This window comes from Mustela erminea, chromosome 4 (assembly GCF_009829155.1).
Source record: "Mustela erminea isolate mMusErm1 chromosome 4, mMusErm1.Pri, whole genome shotgun sequence".
NCBI classification, from domain to species: domain Eukaryota; kingdom Metazoa; phylum Chordata; class Mammalia; order Carnivora; family Mustelidae; genus Mustela; species Mustela erminea.
Window position 1 is genome coordinate 65,706,593 of NC_045617.1, and position 26,885 is coordinate 65,733,477.

A 26,885-nucleotide genomic window follows, 5' to 3' on the forward strand; every position below is an offset into this window, starting at 1 on the left:
ATAAACATTCATTTCAAGTGCATGTGAAATGTTTACAAAAGTTGACCATATGCTGGGTCACACATACAAGCTGCAACAAATTTCAAAGACCTAAATCATACACAGTATGATCTATGATCACAGTAGAATTATCCTAAGAAACAATGACAAAAAGATAACTAGGAAATCTCAATATACTTGAAAATTAATAAATGCATTTTTAAATAATCTGTGGGTCCAAAGAGAAATTACAAATGAAACTATTTTGAATGAACTCATAATGGAAGCGCTAAATTTTGGGACACAGCTCGAACTGTTAGAGGAAAATCTATTGCTTTAAATGTATATATTCAAAAAGAAGAAAGACTGAAAAGTAAATGAGCCAAAAACAATAACAACAACAACAAAACCATTTGGGAAAACAGAAAAACAAAACAAAACAAAAACTCAGCAAATAAGTCTAAAGAAAGGAAAAAGAAGGAAATAATAAAGAACTGAAATTAAAAATAGACAACAAACATAGTTAAATGAAAAGGATTTTAAAAAAATAAAACTTATTTACTTGAAATAGCTAATAAAATTGATCTTGACAAAACCATAGGGAAAAAAGGAAAAACAGGAATAGCACAATAAATTAATAGCAAGAATAAAAAGTAAGACTAATATTAAAACAGGATATTACAAATAACCTCATGCTAGTTTTAAAATTTAGACAAAATAGCTAAGAACAAGAAATACACAACTTACCAAAACTGAAAATAAAAGGAGAAAATCTGAATAGCCTATAAAAGTTAGTGGAATTAAAATTATAACTATAAAATTTTCTATAAAATATTCTAGGACCACATGGATTTATTTATAATTTTTAACAAATATTTAAGGAAAAAATAACAGAAATTTATATAAATTCCCCCAAAATATTTTTAAAAGGATAATTTTCTAATTTTATGAGGCCTGTGGATCCCTGACAGGGTTGTTACCAAAAAGGATCGTTTTAGGCTAATCTTTTTCATCAACACAGTTTCAAAATCCTGAAAATTATTAGCATTCCAGAAACAAGGAAATGAGGGATTTAGGGGGAAAAAAATAAAAGCACAACATATCATGACTAAATTGCAATTATTTTAGGACTTCAAGTTTGATTTGACATTGTAAAATCAACCACCATCACAATAGAATGATACAGAAAAATCATATGATAGGTATCAAAAAAATTTGAGGGACGCCTGGGTGGCTCCGTTGGTTAAGCGGCTGCCTTCGGCTCAGGTCATGATCCCGGCGTCGTGGGATCAAGTCCCACATCGGGCTCCTTGCTCGGCAGGGAGCCTGCTTCTCCCTCTGCCTCTAGCCTGCCACTCTGTCTGCCTGTGCTTGCGCTCTGTATCTTTCTTTCTCTCCCCCCCCCACCTCTCTAACAAATAAATAAAAATCTTAAAAAAAAAATCTGATAGGTATTCATTCATTAAAACTAGCAAACTGGAATAGAAAGGAACTACCAAATATTATAAAGAATATCATACTAAGTGTAAAAAAAATTGAAAGCTCTCCTGAGATTTGAAACAATCCATTTACCCAGTGTTACCCTCTTCAACAATTTACTGACAATTCTAGCTAGCACAATAAGACAAAGTTCAGTATGGAAAAAGAAGATATAAAACTGTCAATATTGAGATAGTAAGATTGTCTACCTAGAAAATGAAAGAAATCTACAGAATAAAGTATTAGAATTCACAAGTGAGTTAAGCAGTGTTGTTGATAAATTGATATAAAATAATCTGTTTTTTTAAAAAATATTTATTTATTTATTTGACAGAGATCACAAGTAGGCAAGAGACTGGCAGAGAGAGAGGAGGAAGCAGGCTCCCTGCTGAGCAGAGGGCCCGATATGGGGGCTCGATCCCAGAACCCTGTGATCATGACCTGAGCTGAAGGCAGAGGCTTTAACCCACTGAGCCACCCAGGTGCCCCTAAAAAAATCTGTTTTTCTAAGTATTAGCAACAAAAGTTAAAATTGAAATTGAAGAGATAACATTCTGAATAATATCAAAATATGTAGCGAAAAATGTGTAAAATGGCCACAAAATAAGCTAGAAGATATTGAGAGAATTTGATAGAGGGATATACTATGTTATAAATTTGAAGAGTCAGGAAAGATGTCAGTCTTTCCAAACTGATCTATGATCAATATCGTAACAGTGTTTCATTTTGCAGGGAGGAAACTAAGTTAATTTATAATTTATATGGAACGAAGAAGGACCAAAATAATCCTGAAGAAGAAAACAGAAGATTTTACCAAGGGGAGAAAATATATATAACATATATAGCAATCAAAAGTATTAAAATATATAAAGAATTCTTATAAGTTAATATCTAAATGACTTGTTTAAAAATTTGACAGAGAATGTTTACCTGACCTATACAAGTGAAAAAATGCTCCAATTTATTAATAATCAGGAAAATGCAAATTAAAACCATGATAAGCTATCATTACATACCTACTAAATGCTAATAAGTAAGGTTATGGGGAAGTGATCTATCATATGGAGTTGGTAAGAATGTACATTATTTGAACCACTTTGAGCAATTTTTCAAATTTTCTACTAAGGTTGAACATTAACATTCTCTGTTGGCTAGCAACTTATTCCTAAGTATACGTTCAACAGAAATACAGGTACATGTGCACCAAAGATCTGTAACAAGAATACTCAGGCCAGTATTTTTTATAATATTAAAAAACTAGATGCAACACAAATGTTTTTCCACAGCAGAATGAGCAAATTCTTGCATATTCAAATAATTAAACACTATGGAATAGTGAAAATAAACAAAATACAACCATATTTAACAACTGAATGAGTCTTACCCTGTAATGGTGAATGGCAGAATGGAGGAGGCATGATGGATTCCTGAGGTGGCAATAATGTAATAATGTTCAAGTTCTTGGCTTGGGTCATGATTGCACAGGTTCACTTATAATAAGTGAATTGTTATGTTTATTTATATGATGGGTATTTTTCTGTATGTGCACTATTTTTTAATATAGAAAACTTTTAAAATTAAAAAAAAATTTCTCTTAAATGTTTAAAGCACCCAGCAGCACTATACACAAAATAGCTACAGCTTCATGAAATAATTTTTATATTTTGTAAGAAAATAGTACCAACTCTTAACACACAGGATGTTTACTGTGTTTCACACAGTGTTCTAAGCAGTTTACAGGTAAAACTCATTTGATCTTCTCAACAATCATATGATGCACTACTATAAACTCTTTTATTTTATAGTAAGTCCAGTGAGGCCCAAAGAGATTAAATAACTTTCTTGGGATCATATTGCTAATAAGCGAACCACAATGAATTGCGCTAGATTCTGCACCGTTCACCATTACACTATACTGCCTCTGACAGCCAAAATTCCGAAGTTTAAAGTGTCAGATTCATCCATTGTGAATCCATTTAAAAAGAAATAGTATTGTTCCTTTATATATTAGAACATCCTATAAGTAAATATACCAAGTAGATTGCTTTAACATTTGAAACATACTTTTATGTTTTGCATAAATTTTTTTTCAATTCATGCTTAGAATGATTCAAAATGAACTTGAAACATAAAGCGTTTTAAACATATAAAAGCAATAAAAATTTGTCATAAAAAAGCTGGGGTTGCATACCAATTCTGTCGGCTGTAACTTCTGTGAACCTCAATTTTCTTGCCATTAAAATAGGCATAACTAATCTTTTCCTAACAGGAATCTTTCAAGAATGAGGTGACTTGACATTTGTGCTATGAATCGAGTGATTAATTACATATGAAAGTCAATTCATCTTTGCAGTAAGTCCTAGAAATTTTAGAACCTAAAGTTACTTCACTTTAAATTTACATTTCAGGGGCACCTGGATGACTCAGTTGGTTAAGCGTCTGCCTTCAGCTCAGGTCATGATCTCAAAGTCCTGGGATCGAGTCCCCTGTCAGGCTCGATGGGCAGGCTCTCCCTGCCCGTCCCATGTCAGGTTCCCTGCTCAGCAGGGAGTCTGCTTCTGCCTCTCCTCATGCTCTCCTACTCTTATAAATAAATAAATAAATATTTACATTGCAGAAATACAAAAGTCAAAAACTCTAAATAACTTGCTGAAACTATTACTCTCAGAAAGACTACCAACTGGAACTTAAACTCAAGGCTTTAGATTACAAGTTTAGTGCCCCTTGTAAAAGTTTGAACCTTGGGGTGCCTGGGTGGCTCAGTCGTGAAGTGTCGGCCTTTGACTTATGTCATGATCCCAGGGTCCTGGGATTCAGCAGCATTGGGTTCCCTGCTCCATGGGAAGCCTGTTTCTCCCTCTTCCACTCCCACTCCCTCTGCTTGTGTTGACTCTCTCGCTGTCTCTCTTTGTCAAATAAGTAAATAAAATATTAAAAAAAAAAGTTTGAACCTCATTTTTTTCTTCCTGCTTTCCCTTCTCTTTCACAACATAACATACAAACTGAATTTTTAAAGAAAAATTATAATTATTATCATTTAATCTAATAAATGCATTTATTTCTTTTGGTAAAGAATTACATTAAAGGATGCATTTTCGGTAGGGTATATTCTCCAAATCACTGTCTTCTTGACATGAATTACCACATAAAAAGCTTTTATATAAATTTGTCTTCAAGTTTGAGAAGTCCTTGCCTTTAATCTCTTTCTCATGCACTCACACGTAAACACTTGGGGCAATATATTAATTTTAGAAAGAGGACAATATTTCTCAATTATTATAAGTCAATGAATTATTTTATGTGATTAATGATTTTTTTAATAATTAAAATAGATTTATGGAGACAAGTTTAGAATGTTGGCTCTGGTCATTCAAAACCTGCAATCAAACAAATTCCTATCTGTTTTATGTTTATCCTTTTCATTTTATTTTTACTTAAAGATTACTCTTTACTCCAAACATAATATAAAGTCTAGAAAAATATAAAATAAAAAGTACTGAATAACAAAAATGACTAATATTTACATTTTCCCAATCAAATTAAAAACCAAATTGAACATGTTTTCATTTAGTTGAAAAAGCAAGAACAATATCTTACAGACATAGAAATATGCTATATTTCTATTTCATGGAAAACAACTTTTTTCTTAAATTTAATGACCTTTTCTAAATCAAGGCATTCTTTAGACCTTTGTATTACTGCAGCATCTCCTTTCTATAAGAATGCTTCTACACTTTTGTGAATGACTGAGTTCTTTCATCTGACCAGACACAGCTGGCAAGTGGCATAATGAGAAAGGGAAATGAAAGTCTTTTTTCTTTCTCCTGTAAAACCAAAAAATACATAAAACGTATTCAAACTGAAGCATTAGTTGCTTGTATTGCAACAAATGACACATTTTAATACAAATAAGTGTTTTCTACTGTTTTGTGAACACATGATATTATAGTAAATTTTAATTTTAAAGGTCTATCAATAACGTGTGGTTTCCCTAAATACTATTTGGATGAATATAAATTTTGGGTCTTTAATTAATTCAAAAAACTAAACCAACCTGACCAATTCTAAAGCAGAAAATTTAGACAAAATGTTCAAAACAATAAAATATGTACAGTAAAATATGTATATTCAGTTTATGGAAAAAAATCTCAAATAGTTGGGCATACAATGGACCAAAATATTTTCTTAGACATGTGTAAAAGCTAGAAGGAACTTTGACCTTCACTAAGCCCCTTGTTTTTTCCAGGAGGAAACTGGAGTTCAGAGTGATGACTGGCCCAAAGTTACTCAAGCAGGAGTTGTTCCTTGCTGGTCATACTGTGCTCCTTCGTCATGTCAATGACATATGGGAAGAACTCAACAGGATTGAAGGAAGAAGCAAATGAAGCAATTTAAAAAACAAAACAGAACTCTTCTTTTACTTTCTATTTTTTTCTCAACTTTAAATATCACACAATAAAAATTAATATTTTTCATTTCCCCACTGTAGATGTAATAAACTTGTGGGGAGAAAAGCTGAACAATTCTAAAGTATATGCATGAAAAGTACGTTTTGCTCCCCATCCTGTATTCCAAGTTCTCCCAGAGGTGTCCATCGTTTAAGATTTTTATTGGAATTTCCAGAAAACTTCTGTTGGTGTGTATGAATGTGTATATATAGTTGTGGAAATGTTTAGCCTTTTTTTTTCCTTAATATGTCTTAAAAATTCCATATTTGTGCTTGCGGATCTAGCACATTCTTTTAAATAACTATCTGTTTTCTATTGTACATATTTAAAGTAACATTTTCAACAACTCACCTATTATTGGATTTAGGAACCTTCTTTTTTTTTTATATTACAGAATATAAAATGAACATAATTTTATATGTTCTTAGGCTAAGATTTACCAAGGTCAACGAATATTTAAGTCATTGACTATTTGATATCTTTTGATACCAAGTCAGACCAAATCAGGCATATGTTAACCACCTTATGTCTACACCTGGACCTAGGGAAACAGCCCTAACCCCAGATTGGCCCTAGACCTGACCTCCAATTGCAGGAGAAGATAGGCATATTCCTAAAACTCAGAACTCTTAAATATATTTCAGTATATTTAAGTCAGGTATTAAACCCCCTTTTTGAACAAAATCTTTACTTTGTATGTCTGAAGCAGTGGGCTGGTAATGATCATTTTCATCATGTGATAATAAATTTCATCAAATATCCTGTTAAAAGGATATTTTATGTATTTCTTATTTATATGTTAATTATGCCAATGTAAAACACAAAAGGTCTTAATAAGAAAACAATCTGGAATTTTAATAAAAAATCTTAGGTGAATTTACCAACTACTAGAAAGGAAAAACGAAAAAAAATATTACTCCAAATTTTACTAAAGGAAACTCCATCAACATCTCATTACTAATCTTAATTTTTTCCATCTTCTCCCTACAAATGTAGGAAAGGGAGGAGACAAGGAAGGGAGAGAAGGAGGAAGGTTAAATGTATGACATAAACTTTCTTTACTGACATGTCAGCTAAGGCTATTATTATCCTACTTCTATACTACATGCAAATAGATGTACAAAGCAGCCATGAAAGGATTTAGATTTTCAAAATATTGGTGTATTTATACAGTATTACATTAAAACCTGTATATTGTTTAATAAGTTCCTGTGTGTTTAGTGTTGAGTTATTTTTAGGTTTATCTGAAACTACAAACCTTGCTCCCTGTTCTCCATGGTTGAGTTGGTAACTGTAAATTGTCACATAGAGGAGATGCCAGGACGAATGTTCTGACCCAATCTGACTGGTGAGATCTGACTGGATCTCACCAGTGTGTCTGGATTAGGGGAGCTGAACTGCATCAAATCCCACCACTAGGATGAGGCAGTGACCCTGGGCCATCAGGGCAAAGTTCTCAGAGCAGCTACTCAGTGGACAACCGATTCACCAAAGAAAATGTTCTTTGTCTGAGGATTCCTCCAATTGGATTATCCACATGTTTTCAATTATGCTAAAGAAACCAGAATTGGGTTAAGGAGATATTAAACTAAATAATATAGAAAATCCACAATAATGATTGGCACTCAGGAGAAAGATTCTTGTTATGTAACGTTATAGTACCCACCTACAATGAACACAGAGCACGTCCCTTACTGTATGAAGGAGTGTTGCCGCCACGGAGCAGCCCATTAGCCTCGCACAAGAGAACCGGGGCAAGCCTGGGTGGTCGTCTCTGGGGAGCAATAGTCTTCCTGAGGAGAAATTCTCCCAAACCTAGGACTTTGTTTGGCTTTTGTTTTTCTTAGGCAATGAGAGTATTTTGGAGGTGAAATTATGTGAATTTGGAAAACTGAGCAAAGGCAAAGTAGAAAGGGAAGTGGTAGAAATAAAGGATGGGAGAGATGGAAGAATAAAAACAAATGGATGCTAAGAAGTCAGATATTAATCTTGTCAGATTTGGGAAGGAAAACGGCATTCTACAAATATTCCAATGGCCGCATTTAAAGATGAGGAAACTGAGGCCCCCCCAAATTTAAGAAAGGTGCACTAACTCACATGGGTCATCTCCATAAGTTCTGAGCTGCTAGGTAAGCTTTCCTAACACTGAGGGCATTTCCCAGAACACCACCACATTGCATCAATACTCAAGCCCATTGCAGCTTGTGACCATTCCCTGCTTGTACCAAATGGCTGCTGGCATCTGGGGCTGCTGTTAAAGTTCTCCTGCTTTCTATGACTCCTTGGGGTTCCAAGTTCAAACGATGATAGAGAAGACACCATCATCACCATTGATTTAGTTCACTGACTTAATTCACCATCGCCATCCTGTGCAGTAACTTAATTCAGCCCCTGGAGAAAACTTCAGATGTCTTCAATGTTATATTTTTGTATTTTTTTAATAACACCATTATATATGTTATTTTAGAAGAACGGCAATGCCTTTAATTGATTATATTAAAGATCACCATAATAGAAATAAATACATAGATAGAAAATTTAGTTTACTTCTTAAATTCCAATTGGCATAGTTTCACATCTTCAGTTTCACTTTTCCTCATCACTACCTCCCTCCAAACTTTGCTTTGTTCTTCCATTTCTCTGCAAAGACTCTGCTATTCACTTATATGTTTATCCAGAATTTAAATTTCCCAAAGGTAGAAATCGTTGTTTATCTATCTTTGTATTCATTCATGGGACATGTAGAAAATACACAGTGATGTTTTTGAATAAAGGTTTGATGTTTTCACATTTATACATATATATTATTTTAAAAACTCTAAATTAAGAATACTATAAAAAGTTTCAAATAAAAAGCACTGTTAGAAACACAATACAATCAGTTTCCTTTATAGATAATGAAACTGAAGTGAAGAGTGAGCAAGTAGCTCAGTCACCCAGCTAGTTAGAGCCTGAAGAGAATACCCACTCTGGTCTCCTGTCTCTGCCTCCTGTTTTTTTGCTGTTGTCATTGTTTGTTTTGTTTTGTTTTGTTTTGTGTGCTCCATGCAGTCACTTTCTAATAAGTACAAATGAAATCATTTGGATACCTAAATGATTCTTGGAAAAGTATAAATACCTTGGTTATACACTAGAACTTTGACACGCTTCACTCTCTGCATTCAAATCTCTAAGTGCTTGTGTATAGTAGATATTCAGTCAGTTTGGGTTTCTACATCCCTTTTTCCCTTCTCTCCCCCAAATTTCCATATCAATTACTTCAAAAATTGCTAATGCACCAAGTATGTACCATCTCACACATCAAAGTTAGCACGTCCACATAGTCACCCCAGATGCTCCTGGAAGCCAACAGTACAGATCACAAGGCTGCTCTCATGTGAATGATGGAAGTGCTCTCCAAGGCACATCATTGGGAGAAATGCAGGTGCCACCATGAAGAAGCACTGTTAGAAAGGACCTCATTACATGTCCAAATGCCAAATCCCTTCTTCCTCAGCCAGATGTACATCTTAGAGGAGAGGTTCCTACTTGTCTCTAGGCTACTTTTGGGATACATGTGCAAAGTAGCACATGTGTGTCCACCATAGGATGGTGGATTTTTGGAAGAAGACATTCTGTATATCCAGGGTCCCCGGTAAGTCACCTACTTTCCCCAATAAGATGTCCCCCAAAAGTCAGTGTCAGTTGAGCCACTTAGACTACCTGTTAGCTTTTACATTTAGATGTTTGGAAATCTATCCTAATTTTTAATTTTGGTGGTTCTCTTTAATATAATGAAGACCTCTTCATCTTGCTTGAGATTAGTCTAGGGCTTAAAAAATTCCTTCCAACACTGTTCTGTGAGTTGGCAAGCAGCTTCCTCCGTGATTTGAGCCTAGCTAACAACCTTGGTCTTTGGAAGATTAATTACTAGGCAGATGCATTTTCAAGGTGGTTCATTTTCACTTTGAGGAAACTTGGTCATTTTACTTTTGCATCTGTTTGGAGTAGGATGTCCTTTGGCTGAAAATAACACAAGTCAATGCTGAGAATGCCCTCCTCTGTACTACTGATGTGCTGATTTCTAGATTACATTTTAGGCCGGACTGACACCAAAAACATTTTTCAAAGACAGTAAAAAATGCCATACTTTTGAAGCATTTAAATAATTTACAATATATGAAGGGTAGTAAGTGCTCAACAAGTATTTTAACTAGGTATTTATTGAGAACTGACAATAAACAGCTTTGTGCTGAACACCATGTAAAGCACCAAAAGGTGCACTGGTATGATTTTCCCTAAGTTTATGTCTGTTCATGACACATCTTGAATTTTTCCACACTTATCCTAAGTAACTTGATTCCAAAAAGGTTTTTTGTCAGCTAATTTGCTGACTTAGAGTCACCACTGATTTTTGTCTCCTTTTGGTCAACTGAGCCAGTACAGTCTGAAATTGGACAGCTTATGGTATCAGGTAAAAATCCTTACAGAGAGGGTACAATCTTCGGAGTTGCAACTAGTTAACTTTGGGCTTCTACTTGCTACAAAAAGCAACTTCATTTTATTGGAGAAAATGTCAATCAAGACGCAACTACTGACACCCATCTTTGTTTCCCCAGCCGGTAATACAAGATAAAGCAGAGGAAATGGAGGGACCGCATTTGCAACACACAAAGTCCTTGTTTTCCCACTAGGCGCTGGAGAAAAGCAATTGTCCATTCACAGCACATCCTCTGCATTTCGGAGCTAATATTTTCACAGTTCTTAACTTAGTACATTACAGTCTCATGCAGTTAATTTTGTTAACCCTTTGAAATGCACTATGTCTTTGATATCTTGCTTAATATTTCTAACATGACCCACTTTTTAAAATTTCTGTTTCTCGAGGTGGAGAGTAGAAATCTTAAAAAAAAAAAAATCAGTAAGAAATTTTGGAAACAGAGTCATGGTTTCGAATAATCCTGTCTTACTTGCTATTGCATAACTTTGAGAAGGCTAATAAGGAAATCCAGGTTAACCATATGTTACTGGAATTGCTTTGGCAAAATTGGACTCTTTGCACAGAAATGATTTTTAGCAGGGGTTCCCCTCAACGCATAATAATAACGTGTCATTGAAAACAACATTATGTTATTTGCCCTGCTTCCTGCAGCAGTTAGTGTGTTTACTGTCTATGCCTGCCTTCTGATGCAAAGAGGTTTACTCAAACAGTCACTCTGCCCAAAGCCCATGAAGAACAGGATCTATGGATGATTAATTAGATCCCCGGCTCAATCACTGAGGTCCCTAATTAAATATCTCACTCTGCTTTCAACTCTTGCAGGAAAAGAAAATTAGCAAATTCACAGGGTTAATAAAGAACTTTTTAGTTTCCTTTATAAAAAGTAAGATCTAAAAACCATGGGTCATCTAACTCAGCGCCTGCACCTCTTCTGCCGACTTCCAATTCCAGAATATTTTTCTAAATGCAACAAGGTGATAAAGTGCATTTTCCTCAGGAATTCATTTTTCTGACATACCTTCTACAAGTTTTTCTACCTTCAGCCCTATTACCTATTAGCTTATTCCTACTGATTTTTTCTTCTTGAAGTCTGCTATCAACCAACATGGCAAACTCAAGATAAAAAAAAACAAAAAAACAAAAAAAACCTGATTTTCTTTTTCCCTGTCCTGCAGTCCTCACCAATCTCTGTACCAATATTTTCCTGTTCTATCTCCACCGAAAAGAAAAATGAGCCAACTCTAAGGTTTATGTTGAAGAAGAAGTATTGCATTCATTACAAAAGAAGGGAAAAGGGAGTCCTCCTCCATGGGGGCTCGAAGTGCAATGAAAATCCCGGAGTCTCGCATTTAGGCTGGTTGGAATGAAAGGGTTAATTCAGGGTAAGTGATAATGTTTAGTCCGTTCGCCTAGAAAAAGGAAGGAAATTCAAAAGCTGGTTGCTGTAGTAACAATCACAGACAAAAAAAAAAAAAATATATATATATGTATATATATATACATATATATATATATATGTATATATATATACATATATATATATATATACAGGTTCATTTTAAATAAAACTCCTGCCATCTCTCTGTGATTCCGTTCTCTCAAGAAAAATGAGCTTGCCGCTTAAATTTGTTGTACCTACCTCAACCATTAAACAAGACATTTAACCATAGTGGCAGTTCTGTGACCTTTGAATGCCGTGAAATCTCTGAGCGGTGCTGCTTGTTCATGAAGACTTGTGCTGCAGAATCCAGCAACTTCATCCAGGATTAGGAATATAATTAAGTAAAAACAAGGGGAAAAGAAAAGAAAAGAAAAGAAAAGAAAAGAAACACAAAAGCACGCAGAGAAATCGAGAGAGAAAGAAGGTAGAAAGAGAGATTGTCTCTGGGTGAGTACACGACTTTTCTCCCAGGCAAGAGCTGGGACAGAGCCGAGCCTGCTGCAGTGCCCAGACCCACGACTGGCTGGGGGAGCAGGCAGGCAGCCGGCCTGCTAGGCTGGGAGGTGCTGTCAGTTGCCACAGGCGAGGAAAAGCAGAGACCAATCGGCTTCAACTCTGGCGGCTTACTGAAGTGGAGCCTTTTCTGTTTATGTTTCCTCATTTCAAGAGTGACGTCAAAGGGTTTAGTTTTTCCTCTGCATGTGCTATTAATTTTAAAGTACTGTACTATGGGAAGAATGTGTGTGTGCCTGTGGTTAGTCTGGGCACCCCACTCTCAGGAGAACCCAAGAAACATTTCCTATATTCAGGAATGGAGTTTAAAAATTTAAAATACCTCATGGTTGGGTGTATCAAAAACAAAAACAAAAACAAAAAATAGACAAAAACCTTGAGCTAAATAATAGTGGCAAGATTTATATACTCTTTTTCCAAATGCAAGTTGTGTACATATGCCCACTTGACAGCTGTTGCTTATTTCAAAATGAACTCTTTGTCAGCCTTACCTAAAATGAATTGTTAATCTTTATAGTCATGGATGCAGAGTTCTGCAAATGAGCTGGTGAGTGATATTATGTGCAGGGAAAAACAGAGATCCTGTTTATGCTGCTGATCCCTGATTTTCTATCTTTCCTCCAGCTTCTGTGGTGAAGCTTTAGGATTATTTGTGCTAGGGGGATCCTTCCTGCAACTCCCCACAGGGAATCATTTAAGAAGCAGGGCGTGCTGATACCATACAGGCATGCCTGGGATTTCAGCATGTCCTCTTCCCAAACGTGTGAAGGTACAGTTATTTAAGGATTCTTCCTCTACCAGGGGCCCCAGCTTATCCCTGTATTTCTCTTCCTACTCTGGAAAATCTCAGTGGTGACCATCTGTTGTTTCTCCCTCCTCCATATTCTCTCCCTTCGCCCCCTGCCCCATTTTGCTATTAGAACATCTTTTTTTCTTTTGGAAACTTTCCTTTCCCCACCTATGGACCGCACAGCCTTCCTCTGCCACCTCCCTCCTCCCTCTCAGCCCCTGAACCCCCACCCCAACTATGAAGGGCATGTGACCCAGACTGGCCAATCAGATTTCTCCATTGCTCTAGACACAGAAAATGTTTTAGGAGTAGGCACATCACTTAAGAAAGGCCAGAGTCCTTTTTCAAATATTAATACTGATTCTTTGGGAAAGGACGTATTTCTCTCTCTCTACAAGCGTACGCAGTAGGGTTAAATAAGGCTGTAGTTGTTAGGGTGCATCTTTGATGTTGAAGATACAGCAATGAACAAAACAGATAGTACCTGCCTTCATGTACTTTACATCTGAGGGAAGGGTGAAGATAGGCAATAAAAATAAATAAATATATAATATCCGTTGGTAATAAGGCTTTGAAATAAAGGTAAGTAAGGGCAAAAGTAGTGTGCGTGTGCATGTGTTTGCTGTTTTAGGTATAATGATCATGGAAGCACTATGATAAAGCAATGTGGAGCAGAGTCCTGAATGAAATGAAGAAGCAGGTCATCTGTGTCTCTGCATTCCAGGCAACAGAAGCTGCATAAAGAACTAAGACAGGTAAATGCTTGGTATATTCAAAGAACAGGGGAAATAGAATAGCTAGAAGAGAATGAGCAAAAGAAAGAAATAGGTTTAGAGAGATATGTCTCGGGCAAGATCAGGAAGTATCTTAGAAGCCAGTTAAAGTATTTAGACTTTATTCTAAGATGGAAAACCTATCAGAGTGTTTTGAACTAAGGAATGCCTATGATCAACATAAATTCTAAAAGGATTTCCTCTCCCTTCTGTGCGGAAAACAGACTTTAGAGGAACAAAGGTAGAAGTAGGGAGGCCAATAATGAGACCATTGCAATAATGGCTTGATCTTCGGTGAAGGTGGGTAAGGTGAAGGGGGCCAGATTCTGGAAGGATGTGTGTGTGTGTGTGTGTGTGTGTGTGTGTGTACACATATAGAATTAGCAGGATTTCAAGATGTGGGGTGTGAGAGAAAGAGAGGGATCAAGAATAGTTCCCAGGATCCTCTCTTGAGCAAACTAGAATAGAGTTGGCACTTACTGATAAAGGGTAACTGGAAGAAGAACCTAGTTTTGAGCTGAAATAAAAGTGGTTCTGGGACTTCATTCAACAGCAACAAATATTTATTGATCATGTACTCTGTACAGGCACTGTTTTAAGTGTTAGAGATGAAGAAGTGAACACAAACAAACAAACACAAAGGCCCTTGCCCTCATGAAACTTGGGTTTTCTGAGAGAAGACAAATCATTACAATAAGGTAGAAGATTATAAAGGATACACTGAATGGGTGATGTGGAGTGGATGGTTCTATATATAAAACTGGAGTTCAGGGGACAGTTCTGAGCTATAGATATAAATTTGGAAATCATTGTATATTCAAAGTATTTAACACCATGAGACTGGATGAAATTACCAAGGCAGTGAGTACAGGTGGAAAAGCCCCAGGCAGTCCAAGATTAAGTAGTCAGGAATATGAGAAAGAACAAGTGGAGGAGACTGGGAAGGAATCTCCAAGAGATAAGAAAAAAAAAACAAAAACCCAAAAGTGTGATACCTTGGAAGACAAATGAAATTTTCAATGATCAGCCTTGTAAAGTGAAAATTAGATGAAGACTGAAAATTGACCCTTGAATTTAGAATGTGTAATCATTTGTGTCCTTGACAAAATCAGGTTCAGTACAGTAGAAAGGATGAAAGGTCAAAAGAGAATTAAAGAGAAAAGTGGGGGCAGACAGTATAGGCAATTCTTTTAAGGTGTTTTTCCCCACAGAGAGCTGAGAAACAGGGTACTAACTGGTAGGGAGAGTGGAATCAAGGAGGTCTTTCCAACTGGGAGAAATATCAGTATTTTGTATGCAGTGATAGGAAATATCGAGTTAAGAAGAATAATTAGTGATGCAGAAGAGAGAAGGGGAAATAGTTGGAACACATGGAGTATGTGGTATACTGAATTGCCCTTCAAAGATGCCCAATCTCTGGAATCTGTGACTCTATTATATTACATGACAAAAGGGACTTTGCAAATATAATGGAGGTGATGGATCTTAAAAGATGGAGATTGTTGGGGCATCTGGGTGGCTCAGATGGTTAAGTGTCTCCCTTTGGCTCAGGTCATGATCTCAGGGTCCTGTGATTGAGCCCCACATTGGGCTTCCTGCTCAGTGGAGAACCTGCTTCTCCCTCCCCCTCTGCCTCTCTCCCTACTTGTGCTCTCTTTTCTCAAATAAATAAAACTTAAAAAAAAAAAAAAGGAGATTATCTTAAATTATCTGGTGTGCTCAATCTAATCATAGGAGCCCTTAAAAGCAGAGAACTTTCTTTGGCTGGAAGCAGAAGAGAGATGCAGCAGAAGAAGTTAGAGAAGTTCCAAGTATCAGAAGCATTCAATGCATTGCTACTGGTTTCAGATGTAGGACCTGTGTGCAAGGAAAAGAGAAAGCTAAAGGCTATCCCCAGCTGACAAGAAGGGAACAATCACCTTAGTTCCACAGCTGCAAGGCATTGGATTCTGCAACCAACCTGAATGAACAACCTGAAATAAATTCTTCCCTAGAACCTCAAGAAAGAAACACAGCCCTGTTGACACCTTATTTTCAGCCTTTTGAGACTCTAAGCAGAGTATCTAGCCAAGGCACCTACAGATCTATGAACTAATAAAGTTTCTGTTAATCCATTACAGCAGTGATGGAACACTAGTATAAAATGATTGGCTTTAGAAAGCAGCATGGATGATTCATCCACAGAACCAGAAGAGAAGGCAGAGTAAATGGTAGAGACATTGCTAGGTGGATTGTAGTAATGGTGGTGCAAGATTGTGAAAGTTCTCTGTGATTTCTAATTTCTCAATAAAATTGGAACTAAGTATTTTTTTAAAAGATTTTATTTACTTATTTGACAGACAGAGATCGCAAGTAGGCAGAGAGACAGGCAGAAAGAGAGAGGGGGGAAGAAGGTTCCCTGATGAGCAGAAATTCCCAATGCAAGGCTCGATCCCAGGACCCTGAAATCATGACCTGAGCCAAAGGTAGAGGCTTAACCCACTGAGCCACCCAGGTACCCCAAGAATTAAGAATATTGGCTAAGAGACAGTATAGAAGAAGTGGTGAAAGTTTGAAGAGAAAAGAAGTGAAATAGTCATCCAGAAGAGTAAAAATAAGGAGTTATCATAGAAGGATAACATAATGGTCAAGAGTACTAAGGGCTTATTTGAGTTTAGTTGTCATGAATTAAAGTGATAATAGAGAGTGTGTTACCTTTACAATATCCATGAGACATTCGAATAGAAATGTCATATGGGCAGCTTGGAGATAATTCTGGGGAGGTAAGGGCAGATGAAATGCTATTGAAAACTATGGGAGGGCATGAAATCATTTGATGAATGAGTATAGACTCAAGGTCGAAAGTCTGGGGTCTTCCAATATCTATTGGGATATTGGGAAATTGAGGATGATCTAGCAAAGGAGACCAAAAAAGACTGGACATGGAGATAGACATACAACCAAGACAGCGGGCTCTCAAAAGTTAAGTTCCAATAGTTGGTGGTGTGGACTGAATGTTTCTACCCTCCCCGGTACTCCCAAGGACACTTACCAATTCATATGTTGAAGCCCTAACTCCCAGTATGACTGCAATTGGAGAAAGGGCCCACAGGGAGGTAATTAAGGTTAAATGAGGTCATAGAGGTGGGACCCTAATCCGACAGGTCTGGTGCCCTTGTAAGAAAGGAAAACACACTAGAACTCTTTGTCTCCACCATGAAAGAACAGAGCCAAAGGTTAGCTTTCTGCAAGCCAAGAAGAGAACTCTCAGCAGACACTAACGCTGCTCTCACTTTGATCCTGGTCTTCCACTCTCCAGAACGGTGAGAAAATAAATTTTTATTGTTTAAGTACCCAGACTATGATATTTTGTTATTCAATCCAAGTGAACTAATACAGCTACGTGAGCCACGAATTCTCTTTTTTTTTGCTTGCAGCCACTTCAGTTGGCTTTCTGTTCCTTATAGCAGGAAGAGTCCTAACAAATTCAATATACGGTGTTAATGTTTCCTAGAGGTGACTGTCAACTCTCCTCTACCTGATATAAATACTTCACCATTTGCAGCTTGAAAAACTTTAAGGATCTATCTGTGTCTGTAACTATATCTATATCTATCTAATCATTTCCACCAAGTACAAAATATTTACTAAGACTACTTATTTGAAATATTAACTGGTTTTCCAAGGCACCATTATTTAACATATATTTTGGAGTATTCTTTGAAACACAACATTTGAAATGACCACATTTTCTGTAATTTATTAGCTATAAAAATAATCCACAAAGAGCCACCTTACTTTGGCCTCTTCATTTTCTTCCCAAATTCCCTTTTTAAATAGCTTATGACTCACAGAAATGACCACTCTTACTCATTTTCTTTCCTTTATAATTTAACTCTCTATTTTCTCTATTAACAGAATAGAAAATATAATTCTTCTTGTGCTGCATCTCAAGAAAGATAACTTTCTCAGTGACCTTAGAAATATTAAATTTGCTCAAGGAGTACCTATTGAGCATAAATTATTGGCAAAACCCAGTAGTGTATGTTCAACATACTACTGGGGTTGACAGAAATCAACAGATGTGATCTCTACTTTTGAAAGTTATATATTTGGCTTAAAGGGCAATATACATGCTCTTATAAGAGTAATAAGAGGAAAGATGCAGTAAGGATTCTTAAGATGGAAAAAGACACAATGGAAATCCAAAGAAAGGGGGGATTATTTCTCACAAGGGGAAGACTTTGCATAATGTCAGAGATTTCATTTGTCCTGAACCAGGAAGACATGTTATGTTGAGAGACTAACCTGTGGGTTAAGTATAAGGATATGGAAATACAGGACATGAGAAAGGAATGATATATTGTGAACCCATCATGGTAGATCAGTGAAAATTATAGAACGTTAAATCTAAAATTTGAATTTTACTCATTAGGGAGTAAGGCATTATTAAAGGTCTGCAAGTAGGGAATTAAAATAGTAGTAGGGTATTCCTTTTCGCCGAAAAGTCTAGTGTTAAGTACAGGCAATTAAACATATGATTACAATACAATGGAGTGAGGAATGTAATAGGGGAAGTCCAGGATGATTTGGGAGTATATAGGAGAGAAACCAACACCATATTTTTAACTCAAGGCTTCTCCCTGAAAATACTGACATCTGAGATGAATTCTAAAAGATAAGTAAAAGGTACTCTGGTAAAAAGGAAAAGAACCTGAGATGATTAAGAGCTGCTCCAATAAAAAGGGAGGGTACAAAATGATGAATGCTGAAATGATAACATAAACATGGACAGGTGAAGATGAGCATGGTTTACTCCAGGGACAGAAGCAAGTTCAGTTTGGTTGGAGTGATAAGAAGTAAACACAGGGGGCATCTGGGTGTCTCAGTCCTACTCTTGATTTCAGCTCAGGTCATGATCTCATGGTTCTGAGATAGAGCGCTATGTCAAGCTCCATGCTTAGTGGGGAATCTGCTTGAGATTTTTTTCCCTCTGGCTCTTCCCCAACTCACACGTGTGCATGCACACACTCTCTCTCAAATAAATAAGTAAATCTTAAAAAAAAAAAAAAAGGAAGAAGAAGTAACTATAGTACGGGGCTTTTAAAGTCATACAAGAAATTGGGACTTTGTTTTAAGTGAAATGGGGATATATTGAAAACCTTTAGGTAATAAAGGATCAACTTCATATTTTGAAACATAACTTTGGCAGTTATGTGGAGAGCAGATGAGGGAAGTCTGGAGACAAGAAGTCCAGGAGAGAAAGTACAGTAGCTTGGATGAGGATGGTGGTCATGTGGAAGGAGAGATATGAAAAAATTTAACGTTGTTCAGGAGATGCCTTCCATGGGATTCAGTGATAGATTGAAGGTGAAAGTTGAAAAGCTTACTACCGGATAAGAATAAGGAACAAGACAATCAAGGACAGCACTCAAGTTTTAGCCATGGCAAATAGGGTGCCATTTACTGAGTTAGGTTTGGAAGGGAACATGATAAGTTCAGTTTGGAACTTAATATCAAAGTGAAGATGGATACGTTGTCGGCAGAAAAACGTAGGTTAGGAGAAGTTTTGAGTACCATCATACATATGGTTGAAATCAGCCATATGTGCTGATGGAATCACTCAGAAAGTGTGCCTAGCATGAGAATAGAAAAGGATCTGAAAAGAAACCAAAAGGAACACAATATTTAAGGGCCAAGAAATGAAAAGAAACCTTAAAAATGGGGACAAAGAGTGGCAACATAGAGAAAAGAGGATGTGGCGTCCATAGGATCTAAGGAAAGTTGTGTTTCAAGACATAAAATATAGTTAATAATGCTAAATCTGCTGAGAGGAAAACAGTACAACATCTTTTATAGCTACTAAACTACTATAAAACTAAAACATGAAGGTATTGATGTAGGTATAAATAAATAGAAAAATAAAGAAAGAAGTACCTGGGTGGTTCAGTGAGTTAAGCCTCTGCTTGTGGCTCAGGTCATGATCTCAGGGTCCTGGGATCGAGCCCCACATCAGGCTCTCTGCTCAGCAGGGAGCCTGCTTCCCCCTCTTTCTTGCTTGCCTCTCTGCCTACTTGTGATTTCTCTCTCTGTCAAATAAATAAATAAAATCTTTTTTTAAAAAAAGAATTAAAAAAAAAGAAAAACAAATAAATAGAACAGAACAAAGCCCGAAAGTGAACCAATAGGTATGATAAAAGTGGTGTTTTGAATGAGTGAAGGAGGAATAGACTGCTTCAGAAACTCTGTTGGGACAAGGCTAGCCATTTGTAAATACAATATCAACCTTAGAGTCATTCCAAAATCCATTTACAAATATAAAACATATTTAGAAGATTTAAACATGAAAACCTGAAGCTGCAAAGTTGCTAGAAAACATACAGTTGGATATATGTGATCTCAAAGTAGAATAGACCTTTAAAAAGGTACTAAAGCAAAGGCCACAACAAAGAGCATTGATAAAGTATCTTTTTTTTTTTTTTAAGATTTTATTTATTTATTTGGCAGAGAGAGAAAGAGATCACAAGTAGGCAGAGCAGCAGGCAGAGACAGAGGGGAAGCAGGCTCCCTGCTGAGCAGAAAGCCCAATGCAGGGCTGGATCCCAGGACCCTGAGATCATGACCTGAGCCGAAGGCAGAGGCTTTAACCCACTGAGCCACCCAGATGCCCCACATTGATAAAGTATCTTAAGCCAAAATTAAAGTCTTCTATATGATCAAAGATATTATAAATATATTTTCAGCCTATATAAACCATAATAAATATACATTATTACACATTAGTACATCTCCATCAGAGTTTATTTTGAAGATTTTATTTATTTGTCACAGAGAGACAGAGAGAGCACAAGCAGGGGAAGTGGCAGGCAGAGGGAGAAGCAGGATCCCCGCTGCATAGGGAGCCCAATTTGGGATTCTATCCCAGGACCCTGGGATCATGACCTAAGCTAAAGGCAGATGCTTAACCAACTGAGCCTCCAGACATCCCTCTCCATCAGATGTATAAAACAGAGGAGAAAGTCTGGAGGTGGGGAGAAGGCCCAAAAGGAATGCCAATGTTCAAGGGCTAAGCAAACAAAGAGAAGCCTTTAAAACTATGGACAAAGAGTAGTGCCTGGGTAGCTCAGTTGGTTATGCATCTGAATCTTGATTTCAGCTCAGATCATGATCTCAGGATCACGAGATCAAGCCCTGAGTGGAGCCCTGTGCTGGGTACAGAGCCTGCTTGGGATTTTCTTTTTCCCTCTCCCTCAGCTCCTCCCTCTTCCAACCCCCACATTTCTCTCAAAAACAACAACAACAAAAAAACAATATGGGGGAATGTGGTGTCACAGAATCCAAAGAAAATTTTGTTTCAAGAAAGGTAAAAGAGGGCGCCTGGGTGACTCAATGGGTTAAGCCTCTGCCTTTGGCTCAGGTCATGATCTCAGGGTCCTGGGATTGGGCCCCGCATGGGGGGTCTTTGCTGAGTGGGGAGCCTGCTTCCTCTCTCTCTCTCTGCCTGTCTCTCTGCCTACTTGTGATCTTTCTCTCTCTGTTTGTGTCTAAATAAATAAATAAAAATTTTTAAAAAGGAGAAAGGTAAAACAGATAGGGTTTTAAATTTTAGAAATTTTCTTTTGAATGTTAAGATGGGTATAATCTCTAACAACCTCCATGGAGTCTAAGGCAGGTCACTACCCTTTCTCTCAGCCCTTCTTACCTGGTACAGAGTCCTCAAGCTTAGTGTTCTCCTCACTAACCCTTCTGGTGCACACCACCCTTCCTCATCTATCATCTCCACATCTCTGTCAACTGATGTATATTTCATACCACCTTCTCCTTTTTGTTTCACTATAACCTTGTCTGCCAATCTGAATCCTCCTCCCTGCTGGTGATAGAACAGCAAGGCAGTGAGAGCATATCTTAAAGCCTTTGAAAATGGAATTTTTACTTCTTCACAGAAAAGTTTTGGTCAAGCATAAAGTAAATAATATTTACAGATACTTACTGAATGCCTACTAAGACCTGCAAACTTCTATCATCAGCAGCAAAATTCATTACGAATGAATTACTTAAATCTTGACAAGATAGAAATATTTGCCCTACTGCTGGATTTTCATCCACTGCATTTAAAATATTTCCTATTTCAAATTATTTACTCTTTTTCTTTTACCACTACTATTCTTTTACCAAAACTGTTTCCCAAATCAACAGACTATCTTTGGAGACCATGATTCCAAAGTGCTAATTTAGCTCAGAATCACAGCAAAAATACCAAATAGAAAGCACAATTGGAAAGCAAGAAGCAAAAAAACAAAACAAAAACAAAAACAAAAACCTTTTAAACTCTACCATTTAATGCTTATCTTCAACAATTCTCCAGCACAGCAAATTTCCAAATCACAATTTAGCTTTTGTTACTCATTTTCTGTTTTGTTTTTTTTTTAATTATTTATTTTTTATTTTTTTTGAGAGGGAGAGAGAGGGGACAGGAGAGGGAGAGAGAGAAGCTCTATTTTTAACTTTTTGAGGAATCTCCACACTGTTTTCCAGAGTGGCTGTACCTGAACATCGTAGTTATCTGATAACCTAAGCCATGTGGAAGATTTTTAGTAGAAGGAAAAAAAAAATCTTGTGTCATGACTCTGATGGCTATTTACTTTCACATTGGAGTTTTCTCATCTAGAGACATGCCATGTTATGGGCTGAATTGTGTCTCCCTAAAATCATATGTTGAAGCCCTAACCTCCTGGTACCTCAGAATCTGAACTTATTTGGAGATATGGCCTTTAAAAGGGTGATTAAGTTAAAGTGAGGTGATTAGGGTGGTCCATAATCCAATATGACCTGTGTACTTATGAGGAGAGATTATGACACAGAAAGATACAGAGGGAAGACCATAGGAAGACACAAGGAGAAAACATCCATTTGTAAGCCAAAAAGAGAGGCCTCAGAATAAAGCCAATCCTATGACATCTTGATCAGAGACTTCCAGCCTCCAGAACTATGAGGAAATTAAATTTCTGTTGTTTAAGCCACCCCAGCTGTGACATTTTGTTATGGAAGCCCAAGCAAACTAATACATGCCAAAACATAGATCCTAAGTAAGACTAAGACTCTGGGGAAAGTTGCTTCTTCAGAACATAAGAGGTAAAGGGTTTCGTGTGTTTGACTGCTTGTGTGTTTCTTTTCATAATATCAATGTATATTTTCCTATAATTTACATTTTGGTTTTTATCAGTTAAATTTTTTATATTATTAAAGGCTTTGCTTTCTATAATATAGAAATTATAATTAAAAAACCCTAATTTATTAAAAATAAGTTGATGGTTAACTACTTTCTTTGCAATGTTACATCAGGATTCCTTTAAACAGCAGTAACCCTTAGTGCATTTAAAATAGAGATTCCGTTTACAAAGATTATTTATTTGCATTTTTAAAATGCTTTAATTTTTGAACTATTATAAAATTGATCAACATTAAGAAAATTATCATTCCAAAAGTTAAAATTCATAATAAAAATTAAAGTCTGATTATTAACTTTACAGGATACCTTAATACACTTTATAAGATTTAAACGCATGAGGGCATTTAAAACCTGAATTCCAGTTAACAAAGTTTCAACTCACATGTTATATTTAGGGAATCTTCTAATGAGTAGGAAAACATTTTACTTGTATTTTAGGAAAGCACACACATGCCTTTCTTAAGAACTCAGTGATATACCACCAGTAGGTAGTAAGCTTTACGAGGTCACCAGACTGGGTCTAACTAGCTGTGTAATGTGTTCCCAGCACCCAGCACACTACCTGACATTCTGTAGGTCACCAGTCTGTATTCCTTTAATGAATGAATTGATAAGCAAATGAGAGTGGCTGGAGAAGTTACACATGAGTCAAAGGACGTAATTAAAAAGGAGAGTAAAAATAAATAAGTAAATAAAAAATAAAAATTAAAAGGAGAGAAAAAAGGTCCTTATGACAACAGAACTATGCTGGAAGCCAAAAGCAGTTAAACTGTGCTGGGAATCTGGCTTATATGAACCCAAGGAAAGAAGCTGGATATTTTATTGAGTGATAAAATCACGAGGTTCTTATTTTGCAGGAGGACAAAGATTTTAGTGGGCAGGTCAGTAGAGGAGGTATATCACCTAGCACTAAAGAAGAGCTATAAGAAATTATGTCTCAGGGAGGGTTGCAAGCAGCAGGAAAGTCTACCTATACATTTATTGAGGGACCACAGAAGAACAAGAAAAGCGGATATAAACAGTGAAATGAGGGACGCCTGGGTGGCTCAGTCCGTTGAGTGTCTGCCCTTGGCTTGGGGTGTGATCCCAGGGTTCTGGGTTCTAGTCCTGCTTTGGGCTTCTTGCTCAGCAGGGAATCTGCTTCTCCCCTTGCTTGTGCTCTCTCTCTCTCTGACAAACAAATGAACGAATGAATGAATGAATGAATGAATGAATAAATAAATAAATAAATAAATAAATAAATAAAATCTTAAAACAAAAACCTAGAAAAATGAGGAGGTGCTTCTTAATGCTAGCAAACCAGGTATTCCCTAAGAAACAGATCCTTTTATGAAAGGAGAGGCCAATTTATTCATCTCAGGTATCTTATCCCACTGTCATTAAATGGCTTTAACCAATCTTACAAAACAAGAAATTAGAATAATTGTATGTATCTGGCAGCTTCGTGGCTGGGGAGATGGCCAACTTTTACAGTTATTGGATCCATGTAGATATGGCTAAGCCTTTACCACATATACTACAGAATCCCCCTGCAAAAGACCTCAGAGGTGTGTAATGACTCTTCAGATGTGCATCACAGTGTGACAACTTTGGACATTTATCTCAAGAGAGGGGCAAGTAGAGATGCCTGGTACAGTATGAGTCTGCGAGGTTGGTTTAAACTGATGTCTTATGTAAAATTTAAGATAAAAAATGTTTCAGTTAAATTGTGTTAAATCAACCACATGTAAAATCAATTTTGTAACATGAAAACTATTTCAAATGGTTAGTGTGTGAACATGGAGACATAGGCATACAGCATTTTAAATGCCTTGTAGGGCACTTTCACTTATTTATTGAGGTAGACATTTGCCAATAGGAAAATATTCTTTGTTCTTAGGTTTAAAAAAAAAAAAAAAGCTAGGGACATATTTCAGCAAGAGTTTGAAACTATGAATGCATTTTTCTCTAGCATGGTCAATTTTTTTTTTCTCTCTACTATCTTCCATGCCTGCTTGTTGCCATGGCACAAGACAACCCCACTTTTCCTATGCTGCATGATCTCAAATCAATACTGCCTCTACCACCTTCTACCACTTTGCTAGAGATGAATGAGACAACCTAGACTGAAAAATAAATAAGCAGCAGGGGCCGGTAACTTTCTAGTTTCTTAAGAGGCTATGAAAATGATCCATATATATCATTCCCTGAGTGCAATTCAAATAATATTAAGCTTTTCTTTCATTTTCCTCATTCTGTAGACACACAGGCTTATTCTCCAAGACTATGCCAGAACTCTCTTGCCCAATTCCACTGAGAGTTAAGAAAACAGAGTTCTTTCTAGCTGGTCTCTCTATGATTTACCCTTGAGTTAGGGCAGAGTTGTAGCCCAGTGAATTCCTATTATCCCAAGGGGTGCTTCTCCCCTGACTTTCACGGAAAGTTCCATGAACTTCCCATTCCTGGTCATAGCCTACATTAACTTCCCTGAATGGGTTCTTTTTCCAGACTGCTCCTCACTCTCTCTTCCTCTGAACACACTCTTGCAGTGACAGCTCATTCACTCTGATTAAATTGTCATGCTATCAAACACTGACTTCTTTCAATTATTTCTTTTTCTCTCCCAGCTTTGCTTGATTTCTGGTCACCAGTCTGCAATATGAGCTTTTATGATCTTCTTCTTCAGTTTCTGGGAATCCTTGCTTCCTTGTTTATCATTCTATTATAAAATAAGTTTCAAGGAAATTTCTGCTTAAATTTGATAATATTTTTTTTTCTCCCAAAGCAGCAGGTGAAAAGTAGACTTATGGCAGGAACATTTTCTCCTATTTTCATAGGTAATATTATGGATTTGTGAAAAGCCAAAATGCTAAAGATTGCCAAGACTCATACATGGAAATAATTGATACCATATTTATAATAATTCGTTGTACATTTTGTATCTTCATTGTGCAAATCATATTCCTTGCACATGGTAGGTACTCAATTAATTATTCAACACTTTTCTCAAATGCTTTCCCTCTGCTACTCCTAAACGTAGCATCAGATTGGATAGCTCGCCTTTTGTATCTGCAGAGAATATGTAACCTTAGCATGCCCTGCACTCGTCTCCATGGATACCAAATTTCTGTGAATGGCACTTAGAGTGAAAAAATCTATAGGGGGAACTGAATTTTACTCGTTCTTTCAGCTCGGGTCCTTCTCTTCCCAACCCTCTCTCTCTTACATTTTCTGTCCTTGGCTATGTATGATAAGAATCCTAGCACACTTTATGCAGTAGAAAAACCTTCTGTTAGGAGGACAGGACATCATGTTTGTATCTTTTTGGCTGCTCCATGAACATCAACCTACAGAAACTGCAGCTAACCACAGGAAATGGGGAGGTCAAAGCCTAAGTCTATTTTTGACAAACTCTAACCAGGGATCCCCAACTTGAGGCGTTCAGAAACCTGGGGCTCAGTAAGAACAGTAACTGCAGAGGCATGGGACTCCTGGAGCAATTTTTACACATTAAAAATCTAAATTGAAATAAGACCTCACAGTCCAAAACCATTGTCAAAACTCTTCATTTTTGGTTGGAATATCATGAACTTAGTTAGCAAATCCCTATTTGCCACCTTGTGCTTCTTAGAGCTCTGGAAGATTGTTACTCGTGTCCTTAAATAATAAAAAAGAAAACATGTTTATTACTACAATAAAAGTGGACATATTTATGTGATATGAAGAGAAGCCTGAGTAGGAAGTCAAACTTAATGTAACACACAGTCTTCTTTGCAGATGAAATCTTTCCATACT

The 26,885-nt window shown here is 36.7% G+C and overlaps 1 protein-coding gene across 1 annotated transcript in view; it reads right to left on the bottom strand.

The window, feature by feature from the left end:
• PDE7B (phosphodiesterase 7B) overlaps positions 1–12,445 on the bottom strand; it is a 310,619-nt gene extending 298,174 nt beyond the window's left edge. Inside the window, exon 1 of the mRNA XM_032339434.1 lies at positions 12,026–12,445. Coding sequence (XP_032195325.1) covers positions 12,026–12,046 — 21 coding nt within the window. The 5' untranslated portion in view covers positions 12,047–12,445. The remainder of the gene's footprint in view (positions 1–12,025) is intronic.
• Between the last annotated feature and the right edge of the window lie 14,440 nt (positions 12,446–26,885).